The 13,816-nt window shown below is 40.1% G+C and overlaps 1 protein-coding gene across 1 annotated transcript; it reads right to left on the bottom strand.

Moving 5' to 3' along the window:
• Positions 1-1,443: 1,443 nt before the first annotated feature.
• On the bottom strand, positions 1,444-3,320 carry LOC127430963 (beta-1,3-galactosyltransferase 9-like). Its single transcript, XM_051681092.1, has 2 exons — positions 3,177-3,320; positions 1,444-2,529 (listed from the first exon to the last, which is right to left on the bottom strand). Exons 1-2 carry the CDS (start codon positions 3,189-3,191, stop codon positions 1,444-1,446), a joined length of 1,101 nt encoding a protein of 366 aa, XP_051537052.1. The 5' UTR covers positions 3,192-3,320.
• Between the last annotated feature and the right edge of the window lie 10,496 nt (positions 3,321-13,816).

The raw sequence follows: 13,816 nt of genomic DNA on the forward strand, positions 1-13,816 counted from the left end.
TTTCATTTCTGGGTGAACTATCCCTTTAATGTTTTCTCATCTTTGGCATTTATTTGTGGTTATATTGAATTAAGAGAAAAAGAGCCATGAGGGGGAAAAACAGTCTCTTTGATCTATAGTGTGCTTATTTATTTTTATTACAGAAACATATGTCAGGAACATTACATTTTGTTTCAACAAACCAATGAATAGTTCACTCTCACTTTTAATCTTAAAATGCGGTTGTAGTTATGACACCATTAAAGTCAACATGAAATGCCGTTTGCAACCCATTTTAATTCTGTAATGCGACATATTTCTGGGAAACAAATGAGGTAAGAGATTTTGGAAGTGATTGGATAGTGAAAAGTGGTCTCTGTATGACAGGTAGTTGCAAGAAAGAGGCTAATAACAGCTCATGAACATTACACGACCATGGCAACACTTTAGCAAAATGAAATTACATGCTTCATTACATGTTTTTCTGCAGTTTCCCAGTAAAACGTCCAGCAGGGGGTGCCAGAAGTGAGTGAAATGGTGTCGTAATCAGACAAGGTTTTTAAGGTAAATGTTAGATGGAGGTTTTAATGAGTAAAACAGACCTCCCTAACATAAAACCTTAACCTAAACCTAACCAATAGTGTCCTAAAAGCAAATGAGAGGTAGACACAAAACAGACATCCTTAACTTTAACAAACACCTAAACCTAACCGATAGTGTTCTAAAAGCAAATGCGACATGAAAAGCACATTTTCTGAAGCAACCACGTAATTTCGTGTCGCTTCTATGACACTTACGTCTCACGATCTTCCGAGTCCAAAGCCCAACACTCTATCAGGTGAGCTTCCACGCAAGCTAATCACACTGGAATAAATGTGTGAATATAGGTGAGTCTGCAATACAAGCATTAAAATTAAAATTATAATAAAAGCGTTTCGATATCATAACATAGCAGTGTGTAATAGCGTGAAAAATAAGTGTTTAAAATGTCATAATCAGACATTGTAGTCGCGAATTGTGTGAAAGTGAATAAAAAAGCACAATTGTCTTAGCGCTCTCTAGTGTTCATTTCACCAGGAAACTGCAGCAAAACACAGAACGTGGCATGTAAAAGTCAATTTGCAAAAATGTAGTTATAGTAATGTTCATTATATGAGACTAGGTTGGCTAAAAAATAAGAGGGCTTAGTGATAGAGCAAATTATAACATTTTACAAGATTTTTTACAAAGGCATTTTTCTTAATAAATAGGGTCAATTATGATTTCATGTTGACTTTAAGGCCTTTAAGAGTCACAGAACTGCTTTATTCAGTAAATAAAACTAAATAAAATACAATTCTGTTCACCAAATACAGATGATATACATACATACTTTAAGTTTTGAGTATTTCTGATCAGTTGAATATTGACAATCATTTATACAGCGAAATACTGATCTGTTTTAGCACACTGACCCAGTCCTTTCTAGTCCTGGGTGTTGTCGTTACTCAGAAAGGAAAGTTTGTCCAGGTAGGTCATTGCTTTGCAGACTACCAAACTGTAGTATGTCTTCAACATGCCACAGCCCCCCCCATTTACCTCCCCCAAATCTCTCCAAGCCATGCCCATCAGCCCCACCCCCATTCCTGCTGAGCTGAATAGAAAGTTGTAGCAGCAGGGATTATATCGGATGTGTCGGTTGCCGGAAAATCGAGCGCTGTGAGTGGCCACCACACCTGCCCTTCTTGCGCACAGGCCAATCAGCAGGTCTGAGGGAAGGGGCAGTGCTACGTCCTCAGCAGTGACATAAACCTTCCTCACAACATCTTGCGACAGGAGGAAAGCGGGGCCAGAGCAGTAGTCTGGGAGATACTTATCAGGATACAACTGATACGGAAGGTAATGTGCTTTACTGGGGTCTCGCTCAGGTGCAGCCCGATGGATGACCCTGCCCAGGTAAAGGTCATCGGGGTGCGTTCTCAGCCCTAGCAGGTATGATGCAAGTGCAGGTAGGTTTAAATACACAGAGTCTTCGGAAAGCACGATGAATCGAGCTTCTTGGCAGAAGAGTAGTATCCAGCGAAGTGCCATTTTCACTTGCTCCCAGTGTCTTCTCTCCCAGTCGCTTTGCAAAACCCCGCCCTCACACAGCACAATGTCACAATAGCGTTCTGACTCCTCCCTCACTGACTCATGCTCCGCCCCTAAATAGGAGGGGCCAATGAAGAACAATGTCCGCACAGCAACGCGCTGCACTGTGGTCTGATTGGCCCATGAGTTTCGCAAGGCCTCCCTTTGGCTTGAGTTTCCTGGGGAACTGAAGACCACTGTGAGGATGAGGAGGTCCTGATGATGAAGGCATGGCTCAGCGTTAATGGGATAGAGCTGCGAGGTGTTGAGCCTGGTTTCAGTCAGGTCCAGTTTGCGTGCACGCTCCCGAACCTCGAGGACAAAGCGGTCGGTGTAAGCGGCAGGAGAGGACTGCAGCAGGAACTCTTCGACAATGTCACCGCCAAACAGCAGGGCGTGAAACAAGATGACGTTGCACAACAGAAAACACCACTGATGAGTCTGTAACCGAAGCAAACAGATCTGGAGAGAGTATGGAACAACAAATATGTGACAAAATTGTAGCAACAATATTAGATTTTAAAATTTTCTGAAGAATTCCTTCAATACTTAGGGTTAGGTGTTGGCTTGAATCCCAGACCTTAAGTATGAATAATAGTAAAAGTGATGCTTGCCTTAGCACAAGCCACCAACAGTATTTTACCAATACTACAACAATCCATCGAAAAGTTATTCTGTCCTTCTAATACACGCAATGCTCTTATCTCTTCTTTGATGACCAGCTTGAATTTCCAGGCTGGTTTATGTTTGTTTGGTGCTAGTCTAACTGGTGGACCAGCATAACCCTGCTATTCGCCGGCATATCCTAGCTGGTCAACCAGCACGGTTCTCTCTGGTAAAGCTGGTTGACCAAGGCAGTCTTGCTAGTTCAGTTAGTTAAGATGCTTGGTGGGTGACACCAGCACACCAGCTTTCCATGCTGGATCCAAAACACAAACTACACTTATCTGAGCTTGAACTAAAACTGTCTTAAAAGGTGTTTGGAGGGCAGGAAATTCAGAAATTAGTGCTAGAAAGGAACAACAATAGGAACTGAAGACAAATAGTTGAGATAGAAAAGAGGTTGATAAATGAGCAATCTCTCTTACCTTCATGATGTTCATCTGGGAATGTCTCTCTTTTTTTTGTTTTCTGTCGCTCTTTCCTGCTTACTTTCTAAATCAAAAGTCTTCTTTTGGTTCGGTTTTCTACCTGTTAATGCAAGTGCGTGAACTAGTGTGTTTGCTGCTTACCAGGACGTTTGTTTCTAAAGTAAACTGACACCGGACAGGTAATGGTAACTTTACACAGCTCTGTCTCTACTGGGCAAAGATGCCCAGCTTCACCTACAGTAATAATTAATGAGCTCGGGATACATTACTCAAGAGGAACTAAAAGCACAGTCTATTCCCAGACTGGTTATGTACGTGTCTTATGGACCATTTTGCTTAAAGCTACTAACCTGTTCTGATCTGACAGTATGTTTGATTAGTTCTTGAAGGTAATTTGGTGCTTGAAAGTAGAAATTTGATATATTCAGAGGTGATTCCAATTTGCATAATATTCATACTACTTAGTATGCAACCACTAAGTTCAGGTTTAGTGCGCCCCAAGTCATAGTACATTAAAATAGTTTGCCAAAGGTGCCCCGATTGTGTACTTTTTCCAGTGGATTATTAAGATGTGCAAGTGTGCATGCATTTTGGCCTATTTCTACCCATAATCCTTTGTGCTATGGAAGAGGAGCAGTTTGTTCTTTTTTGACTTTTTCAGTAGTAGAAAAATGGTTAGGAATGCAAGTCTGAAGCTGCCACAGCAGATTTAAATGTTAGAACATAAAAGATCATAACACATTTCATAACAGTAAATAACACAATGCTATAATAATTAAAGGATAATCAGTGTTGGACAAATTACTTTAAAAGTAATCCATTACATATTACAGATTAGTTATTAAAATCGTAATCGTATTACTTTACTGATCACTTTAATTGAAAAAGTATTCCCAATGCTAATTAATTTACTTTTAAGTTACTTTCTAAAACACATTTCACAGTCAAGTTTGTTTCCGCTCAACACATTAAAATAATGTCTATATTATAATGCTGCCTTTAAATGGACCTGGGAAGCTCGTACCTCCAAGTCGGACACTCGTTACAATGACATGTCACGCATTCAAGTGGGAAACAAAATACGGCAAAAGCCAAGCTTAAACAAATACGCAATGAACGACGGCAAAAGCTACTTTTTCTGTTGTTCCGATGAATAAACATGAGTAAATAAACCTGCATCACTTATACACGACATATATAATTTATTAATGCATGGTATATAAAAAAGTACAAATTAATTTCCTTAAAAATTTGACTGTCAAATATAACAAATTAATATTATTGAAATAAAAGTACAGAAGTTGAAATAATTTTGCAAAATCATTGCAACCCATCATCTTTCATGTTGACATGCCCCTTTCAAAATCCAAAATCAGAAACTCGGCTATCATCTAGAATTTCGACTTTCCCACTCGTTAATATGACTTCGCTTGATCATTCATGTGCTCGGAACATGCAATTATGATATTTGTGCTGTGAGAATTGAACATTATCCTGCTTATTACAAAACCAAATAAATAAATAAATGGATATGACATAATGATTTGAGTTGAAATTATATTATTATGTGATGAGAATAAGACCACAGAGTGATATAAGATATATGTAACTAGCACAGCTATACAGTTCAGCTGTCATTATACAATGTAAATATTTGGCTATATTCCATATTGCTATGTAATAAGCCAAAGCATCACAAAGTCTGTCAGCCACTTTATGTGTGTATCTGACAGTCAGAGTGAGTTATGGCTTGTAAATACCTGGCTTATTCCTGGTGTGAGTATTTGACTTTTGTAAGAATTACAGACATGTGTGTGTGTGTGTGTGTGTGTGAGATGATTCACAGGTCGAAAGAAGAGCTATTTTTCCTCCTTCAAGATCACATTCACATGTTGTCTATCATGTCAGCACTGAACTGCATACTACACACACATATGTTTTATATCATTGTGGGGACTTTCCATAGATGTTTATACAGATGTAATGATCATTACAATCCCCTAATCCTAACCCTACTCCTAAATCTAACCCTCACAGAAACCTTTTTGCATTTTTACATTAAAAAAAGAAAAAAGTTTAGTATGTTTAATAAGCCATTTCCCTTGTGGGGACCGCTGGCTCGTCCCCACAATGTAGGTGATCTCAGGTTTTACTATCCTTGTGGGGACATTTGGTCCCCACAATGTAGTATAAACATGTACACACACACACACACACACACACTCTCTTTCTGTCACTCTTATTCACAAATAACCCTTTTACTGTCCTCACTTAAGATAAGTAAGGCTCTGTCTCGTATACGATGTACAACATAGAAAGGAAGGGGGAGGGAGAGAGAGAAGAAAGAAAATCAATGACACAGTGTTTGACACCAGGAAAAGTGCAACATCATTATGACATCAGAAAAGTGAGTACATTCCTAAACACATTCTGTGTTTTTTTGTATGACATAAAGACTTATGAGATAGACAATAGAAAGTGTTTTAAATGAAAATATCTTTATAATGTCTTTTATTCAACATGAAAAACAACTTTCAGTGAGGAGAGTGGGGGCCTGGGTAGCTCAGCGAGTATTGACGCTGACTACCACCACTGGAGTCGTGAGTTCAAATCCAGGGTGTGCCGAGTGACTCCAGCCAGGTCTCCTAAGCAACCTAGGGAGGGTAGAGTCACATGGCGTAACCTCCTCGTGGTTGCAATTAGGGGTTCTCGCGCTCAGTGGTGCGCGTGGTAAATTGTGCGTGGATCGTGGAGAGTAGCATGAGCCTCCACATGCTGTGAGTCTCCGCAGTGTCATGCACAGTGAGCCACATGATAAGATGCACTGATTGACTGTCTCAGAAGCGGAGGCAACTGAGACTTTTCCTCCGCCACCCGGATTGAGGTGAGTAACCACAACACCACAAATACCTACTAAGTAGTGGGAATTGGGCATTCCAAATTGGGAGAAAAGGGGATGAAAAAAAAAACAGTGAGTGTGCATCTTCAGGGCTATAATTTTCTGAAGGCTGTGTGGCTGGCAGAGGTAACAGCTAGAGTCATTATTTAATGGATTTCCAATACAGTCTTTACAGTTTTAACACCTGACGTAAGTATTTTATCAAGGCACAGACTGTAGAGACTACGATCTGTTAATGTTCATAACAGTACAGATATAAAAGAATAACAACTGTTTTGATGGATCAGTTTCAGAAGTGACTGTTTAGTTTTACTATGGTCTTCCGATCACTGACCCGTATAGGAGAAATTGCTACACTCAATAAGGCATTCCCTGATATTTTTTCTCCAGAATACACATGTGCATTATCTGGACCTGCCTGGAAAAATACACTTTTAGTATGAGTTGGTGTAAAGAAGAAAACATTTTGTTAACTGATTTTATCAGTGATTTGACACGTTTTCTCACGCGTTCACTGGTTCATATATAGTCCTGGAGCACATTATGGTAAACGCATTTGGCATGCTATCTATAACAGAGGGGCTCAGGCCCAAGACTGGGCTGGAGCTCTGAGATCCCCCACTCTCCGTGGACTATCTGACTAAAGCAAAAAATAGAAAGACATTTTTAAAATAATTGGTATAGGAGTTATGAAACATAAAGGTGGAGATGGGGAGGTGAAGAGATGCCGGAAGAATCGTCACCCATGCAAGTGAGGACTGGCAGGCATAGATGAACATGTTCCTCACGCACTTACATTTGGAACTTTATTAAAAAATAAGCTTGGCAACAAGTTTTCAAGATTTTGCTATTTTCCAATTTAAGTAAACAGGAGATAGACTTGTGTGACTAGAAAATAGCTGGCCCGAAGGCGGATTTCCAAAACGTAGGTTGGTAGGGGAAGACTCATTCATAAGTAAAACACTACCTGATTTGTTAGAGTTAGGTTTAGGGGTAGGGTTGGGCTTGGGTTATAGTTCATCCGACCAATCAGGTAGCGCTTCCCTGAGGAATTTAAATGACTTCAAATATCCGTGCCTGGGGGTGTTACCAAGATGGCCGCCGAGTGAACTGACTTGGCACAATAAGGACTTTGGATGCAATTATCAGGACATTCCTTGTGAGGCATCTCCATTCTGTCGTTTCCTCAGATTTGGGATTCCACGACTAATTATCAATACACACACTTACTCAGACACCACGTCTGCAGTAGCAGGGTGTTTTTGTTCCCAATCCTTACACACACACACACACACATGACAGGGGATGCTCATTTCTCTCTCTGTCTTTGTCTCTGGTGATTATGAAATTTAAAAGTAATAAGTTGAGTGTGATAGCAGCCAGAAACACATGATTCACGGTTGTGAAGACATTTGAGCACTGAGTTGTCATGGTAACAAAACTGGTTGCTAGGGTGATCTCATTAGCGGCTAGGCAAAGTGAATGATGAATTGGTCACTGGTTTGGTAGATGACACTCAGAATTTCATGGTCTTAAGTTAGATGACAGTATGATTGGTTCTCAGGGTGACGTGAGTGTTTAGTTGTCATGGCTTGATTGTGTTTTGATGTCTTGATATTGTCAATGCAATTATTTCCATTGTGTCCTCTAGTCAGTTTCTATGATTGTGTTGTATGATGTGTGTGTGTGGCTGAAGACAGATTTCTGTGCACATTGCAGACATGTCAAAAGCGGTGCTATGTTTGTTGACATGAGGTTATCAAATTTGTTGAGGTGACAAGTATACCAAATTGACATACATAACCCCGATCCTCTGAGCTGTTTCATGCTGAAACACTGCACTTACCTTTCAAAACAATGTAAAATACCACAAAAGCATTTTCAAACGAAAAAGAGAGAGAGGTATAAAGCAAAAGAATGAAAAACAGAGAAAAACAAAAGGCTGAACATCAGGACAGAAAGAGAACTGAACATGGCTGGATGGTTCTACTAAAGGCAGACAGAGTCAAGGGCATTCGGCTTACACCCACATGTGTGAGTCACATTAGTGTGTGTCTGCGCATTAAAGAAAAAGGATTGATTGGAATGGATGGGACATTTTTATGTAAAAAGGGAAGATAAACAGACTTAAATAATTATGTTATTAGGGTGTTTGCTAAGGCAAGCATCACTATTACTATTGCTCATCCTCAGGGTTAGGGATTTCAACAAACCCCTGACCCTAAATATATAACTTGGACATATAACTCACTTTTTGAATTATACCTGAAATTGTGTCATTTGTTGAGGAGAAGTGTGCTGTTTCCTTTCTAAGGCCACGTCCACACACTAATAAATTTTCGTTTGAAAATGCATCAGTATTGCTACGTTTACGACTCTCATCCACACTAGAACAGTATTTTCATTTACCGAAAACAAAGCATTTTAAAAACACTCTCTACTGGGGGTCCTCTGGGTAGCTCAGTGGCAAAGACGCTGGCTACCACCCCTGGAGTTCACTAGTTCACTAGTTCGAATCCCAGGACGTGCTGAGTGACTCCAGCCAGGTCTCCTAAGCAAACCAAGTTGGCCCGGTTGCTAGGGAGGGTAGAGTCACATGGGATAACCTCCTCGTGATTGCTATAATGTGGTTCGTTCTCAGTGGGGCGCGTGGTGAGTTGAGTGTGGTTGCTGCGGTGGATGGCGTGAAGCCTCCACACACGCTATGTCTCCGTGGCAACGCGCTCAACAAGCCACGTGATAAGATGCGCAGGTTGACGATCTCAGATGCAGAGGCAACTGGGATTCGTCCTCCGCCACCCGGACTGAAGCGAATCACTATGTGACCACGAGGACTTAAAAAGCACATTGGGAATTGGGCATTCCAAATTAGGAGAAAAAGGGGAAAAATCCCAACAAAAAAACCCCACTCTCTATTACTACATACTTTGTAAAATAATGATCACAGAGTTTTCAAATGGATCAGACAAATGATTTTCAAATGGCAGACCAGAATGTCACAGAAACTTGTGGCTGGGCTTTTTTGACTAGGACCTGTCAATAACCACCCAGAACACCATAGCAACTGCATAGAAACGTTTACACAACAACAAAAAAAACACCTAAGGGCTTTTCACACTGTGCTTAACCCCAGATTATCTTCATTCTAAACCCTGCTTTTAACCCCGGGTAAAGAAACGTTTCACACTTGTAATTTTGAAAGGGGGTTAGTACCGTTAGCTCTGGAGCAGGGTTAGCACTGCATTTGCCAAAGGTATACAGTGTGAAACGATGCAGTGTTTGAATGTAGCAGAAAGTTGTTTAGCAACAGACAACCAATCAAATAAAGCCTCAGTGCTTACCTCATTAAATATTCATGCGCTTTGTAGCATCACTGAAACTTTCACGCGAGTGTCGAACAGTGGTAGCAAAAGCGATAACTGCGGTGATGAAGAGACAATATTCTGTGTTTTCGTGGCATATTTCCTAAGACGAAAGACAAACAGAGATGATTTGCCATCACAAGCTGCATTAGTCCAATCAGTGTTATCGACCCCGCAAATATGCAAATAAGAACGTTAACCCAGGGTTTACGAACGTACAGTGTGAAACATCAGAACATACTGTAAATACCCAGGATTAATTATTAATTATGAATAGTGTGAAACATGAAACAGGATAACCCAGGATTTCAAGTGTAAAAAGCCCTATAGAATACCTTAGCAACCACACAGTGACATCTTGGAAATCACCCACATTGTGAGTCCCATTTTTGAAATACTCATTTTTGATATCTGTAATGTAATTGTTACTATTAATAAAGTCTTTTTAGATATCATTAATTACATTCCAAATTATTTCCAGATATCAGAAATCCCAAAGTAACATGCTGAAATACATTTACAGATATCAAGAATTAGCATTTTTTGATATCAGGAATTTATATTTTTACTAGTAACAATGTAATTGTTGATATCAAAAATTATATTTTTTACTAGTAAGAAAAGAATTGTTGATATGTGAAATTGGACATTCAACTAGTAAGAAACTAATTAGGAGTGAATGACATATTGGTGTGAAATGTTACTAGTGAAAATTCAGTTACTGATATCAAGAATTATGGTTTTTACTAGTTGAAATTCAATTTTTGATATCAAGAATGTGATTTCTGCAAGTGATGATGTCATTTTTTATATACAGAATTCACGTTTTTACTAGTGGAACTAGTACTTTGATGCATACCGTGGTACTGAATGCTTACCATATTTAAGGACCATGGTACTACAGTGGTATATGAATATAGTAATCATTCAATACCGTGGTATTTATCAAATAATAATAATAATAAAACACATGATATTGCCATGACACAAGTCCTAAAAACTTTTTGTTGTTGTTGTTTTGCAGTATGGTGTACAGATAAACATCAGTAAGTCTGCCTTTTCTAAGCCCATAAAACCCTGTTGCTATGCTACTGTGAATAGATCTACAGTATGTAGCCTTGGTTACTGATGAGACCTTTTGAGTTCTTTTTAAAGATTACAAGTTATTCATCATGAATAAGATGCTGTTCAAGGTTGTCCAGAGCACGGCGCTGTGAGAGACCATTTAAAATGTCATGACGATCTTTCCTCTCAATGTTAGTTGGTGTAGAAACTGGAAGACTTCGGTGCGCCTCAGGTTTAAACAAAATTGAAATATAACTTTATCTTCTAAAGATGTAAATTTCAAACCATTTCATGTGTCACAGTAGGTTTTGATATCTTAGCCAGATTTTTAGATAACGTTCTTTTACCTCACAACTTATTTCTCTCGAAAAGTTTTTAAGCCATCTACCTGAGTAGATTTTGACCGTTGATTGTTGAATAACGGTTTTTTCTTTTTTAAACATAAAGCGCGCGATGCCCGAGGAGCTGTCTCGCAAGGAAGACTCTGTGGCCGTGACGTTTCCCACCGCGCGCGGCTCGCCGGTTGAAGAGATGCGCGGCGCGTGCTACACCAACCACTCATTTGAATACGACGATGGGAGCATGCGCACCGTGCGCCTCAGGTAAAGCGCGCTCACGCGCCAGTTTTAGCTGAAATGATGAGAGGAAAAAAAACCTTAAAGCTAGATACACTGTAAAATGTGTTTGTCAGGTAAACTAAAAACTTGCTTTATGTGGTAACATCTACAGTAACTGGCTCTATTCGTCAAAATATTAATCAACATGACTGACAAAGTTACTTACACTACAGAAAATAGAAAGATAGCGCGATAGAGAGAGAGATGCTGAATAGATGGATAGATGGATATCTAGATAAATAGATGTAACTCTTAATTTTAATCTCTGTTTCTCATCTCACTTTTGCATCATTTCAAAAATGTTTTTTATGATGTACCATACATACTCTAGATTCAGAATCACAGAAAGACATTGAAGGGATAAACTGTTTACTTTTAAAAGTGTGAAAATATGCCTTTCACATTTATCTATCTGTTTTCTATCTGTTAGTCCAAGTTGTGAGGGCATAGGGGTGGTCTTGGATGTGCAGGATCTGGAGGTGACTGCCGGCGCATCTGTTGTTCCCTCTCTTCAAACCCACTTCCGTTTCCGAGACCTGTTGCTAGGAGACCAAACACTGCAGAATGATGATAGGTATGTATAATTACAATATCCTCTGCCAGAATGATCCACAAATGTTTTTATTATTAAATGTTTTAAATTATTGCACCATTCACCAGGGGCATTTCTAGGACTTGAGGAGGTTCGGGGCTTAGCCCGGACCCATTTAAGTGGGTGTGGCTTTAGGTGACCCCCCCCCCCCCCCATCTATTTTAAATAAACACGCTCTACCCTTATGTTTTTTTCTGCACTCTGGCACCTTACTTACAATCAAAGTACCTGTGTTGTTCATTGGAAATTTCAATGTGTACCTCAAAAATGGCTAATTTCCTGATTTATCATTAAACAGTAAAACATTGTATTTTGGTGTAACATTAGTTTACTTTAATATGAACATCTAAGTCAGTCAGTCATGCACACTATTTTCCATACAGTCCTTGCCCTGTTCACCTCTTCATTGTCTGCTGCTGTCTCTTCCCTCTCTCTATCATATGATTCCAGGAAAAAAACTGTATTTAATGTTAACATTAAGTTTTTGAAACATGACATTTTCAGTTACTCATACACAGTTTTCATATACAGTCGCTACCTTGTTCTCCTTTCCATCTTCTGCTGCTGTCTCTCTGCTCTCTCTCCATCTTCTGCTGCTGTCTCTCTCCTCTCTCTCCATCTTCTGCTGCTGTCTCTCTCCTATCTCTCCATCTTCTGCTGCTGTCTCTCTCCTCTCTCTCCATCTTCTGCTGCTGTCTCTCTCCTCTCTCTCCATCTTCTGCTGCTGTCTCTCTCCTATCTCTCCATCTTCTGCTGCTGTCACTCTCCTCTCTCTCATCTTCTGCTGCTGTCTCTCTCCTATCTCTCCATCTTCTGCTGCTGTCTCTCTCCTCTCTCTCCATCTTCTGCTGCTGTCTCTCTCCTCTCTCTCCATCTTCTGCTGCTGTCTCTCTCCTCTCTCTCATCTTCTGCTGCTGTCTCTCTCCTCTCTCTCCATCTTCTGCTGCTGTCTCTCTCCTCTCTCTCCATCTTATGCTGCTGTCTCTCTCCTATCTCTCCATCTTCTGCTGCTGTCTCTCTCCTCTCTCTCCATCTTCTGCTGCTGTCTCTCTCCTCTCTCTCCATCTTCTGCTGCTGTCTCTCTCCTCTCTCTCCATCTTCTGCTGCTGTCTCTCTCCTCTCTCTCATCTTCTGCTGCTGTCTCTCTCCTCTCTCTCATCTTCTGCTGCTGTCTCTCTCCTCGCTCTCATCTTCTGCTGCTGTCTCACTCCTCTCTCTCCATCTTCTGCTGCTGTCTCTCTCCTCTCTCTCCATCTTCTGCTGCTGTCTCTCTCCTCTCTCTCCATCTTCTGCTGCTGTCTCTCTCCTATCTCTCCATCTTCTGCTGCTGCCTCTCTCCTCTCTCTCCATCTTCTGCTGCTGTCTCTCTCCTCTCTCTCCATCTTCTGCTGCTGTCTCTCTCCTCTCTCTCCATCTTCTGCTGTTGTTTCTCTCCTCTCTCTCCATCTTCTGCTGCTGTCTCTCTCCTCTCTCTCCATCTTCTGCTGCTGTCTCTCTCTCTCTGCACTCTCTCTCCTGCTGCTTTGTCTCTCCTCTCTCTCTCCTTCTGCTCTTCCCTCTCTCCATCATTTGCTGCTAGAAAAAAATAAAATAAACTGTATTTAATGTCAACATTAGGTTTTTGAAATATTACATTTTCAGTTACTCCTACCAGGGTTTCTGCAGGTTTTATGAAGCTAAATTTAAGACTTTTTTAAGACCTTTTTAAGACCAACTAAAGAAAATGTAAGGAATCAATGTATGTGTGGGGAGGGATCATACAAATTGCATTTTGTTTTTATTTAGTACTGCCCCAAAGAAGCTATTTGACATAACACATCCTCACATATATTCCACGTGACAAAATAGTAACTGAATTTACACACATGATCCTGTTAAGTAGTTTACATTCCCTTGGTTTTTAATATGGTGTTGCTTTCTCGATTATCAATGATGGTTTGTGTAATAATTGTTCATGAATCCCTGCTTTGTACTTAGCAGTGTAGATGTACACTTTTTAAGAAAAAACCCAACTACAGTAAAATTATTTGGTTTCTCTGCATCTTCTGCACATTTGAGTTCTTCTCAACAGTGGCTATATATGAGGTCCAGATTCTGACAAT

The sequence above is a fragment of the Myxocyprinus asiaticus genome, chromosome 40, assembly GCF_019703515.2.
Source record: "Myxocyprinus asiaticus isolate MX2 ecotype Aquarium Trade chromosome 40, UBuf_Myxa_2, whole genome shotgun sequence".
NCBI lineage: Eukaryota > Metazoa > Chordata > Actinopteri > Cypriniformes > Catostomidae > Myxocyprinus > Myxocyprinus asiaticus.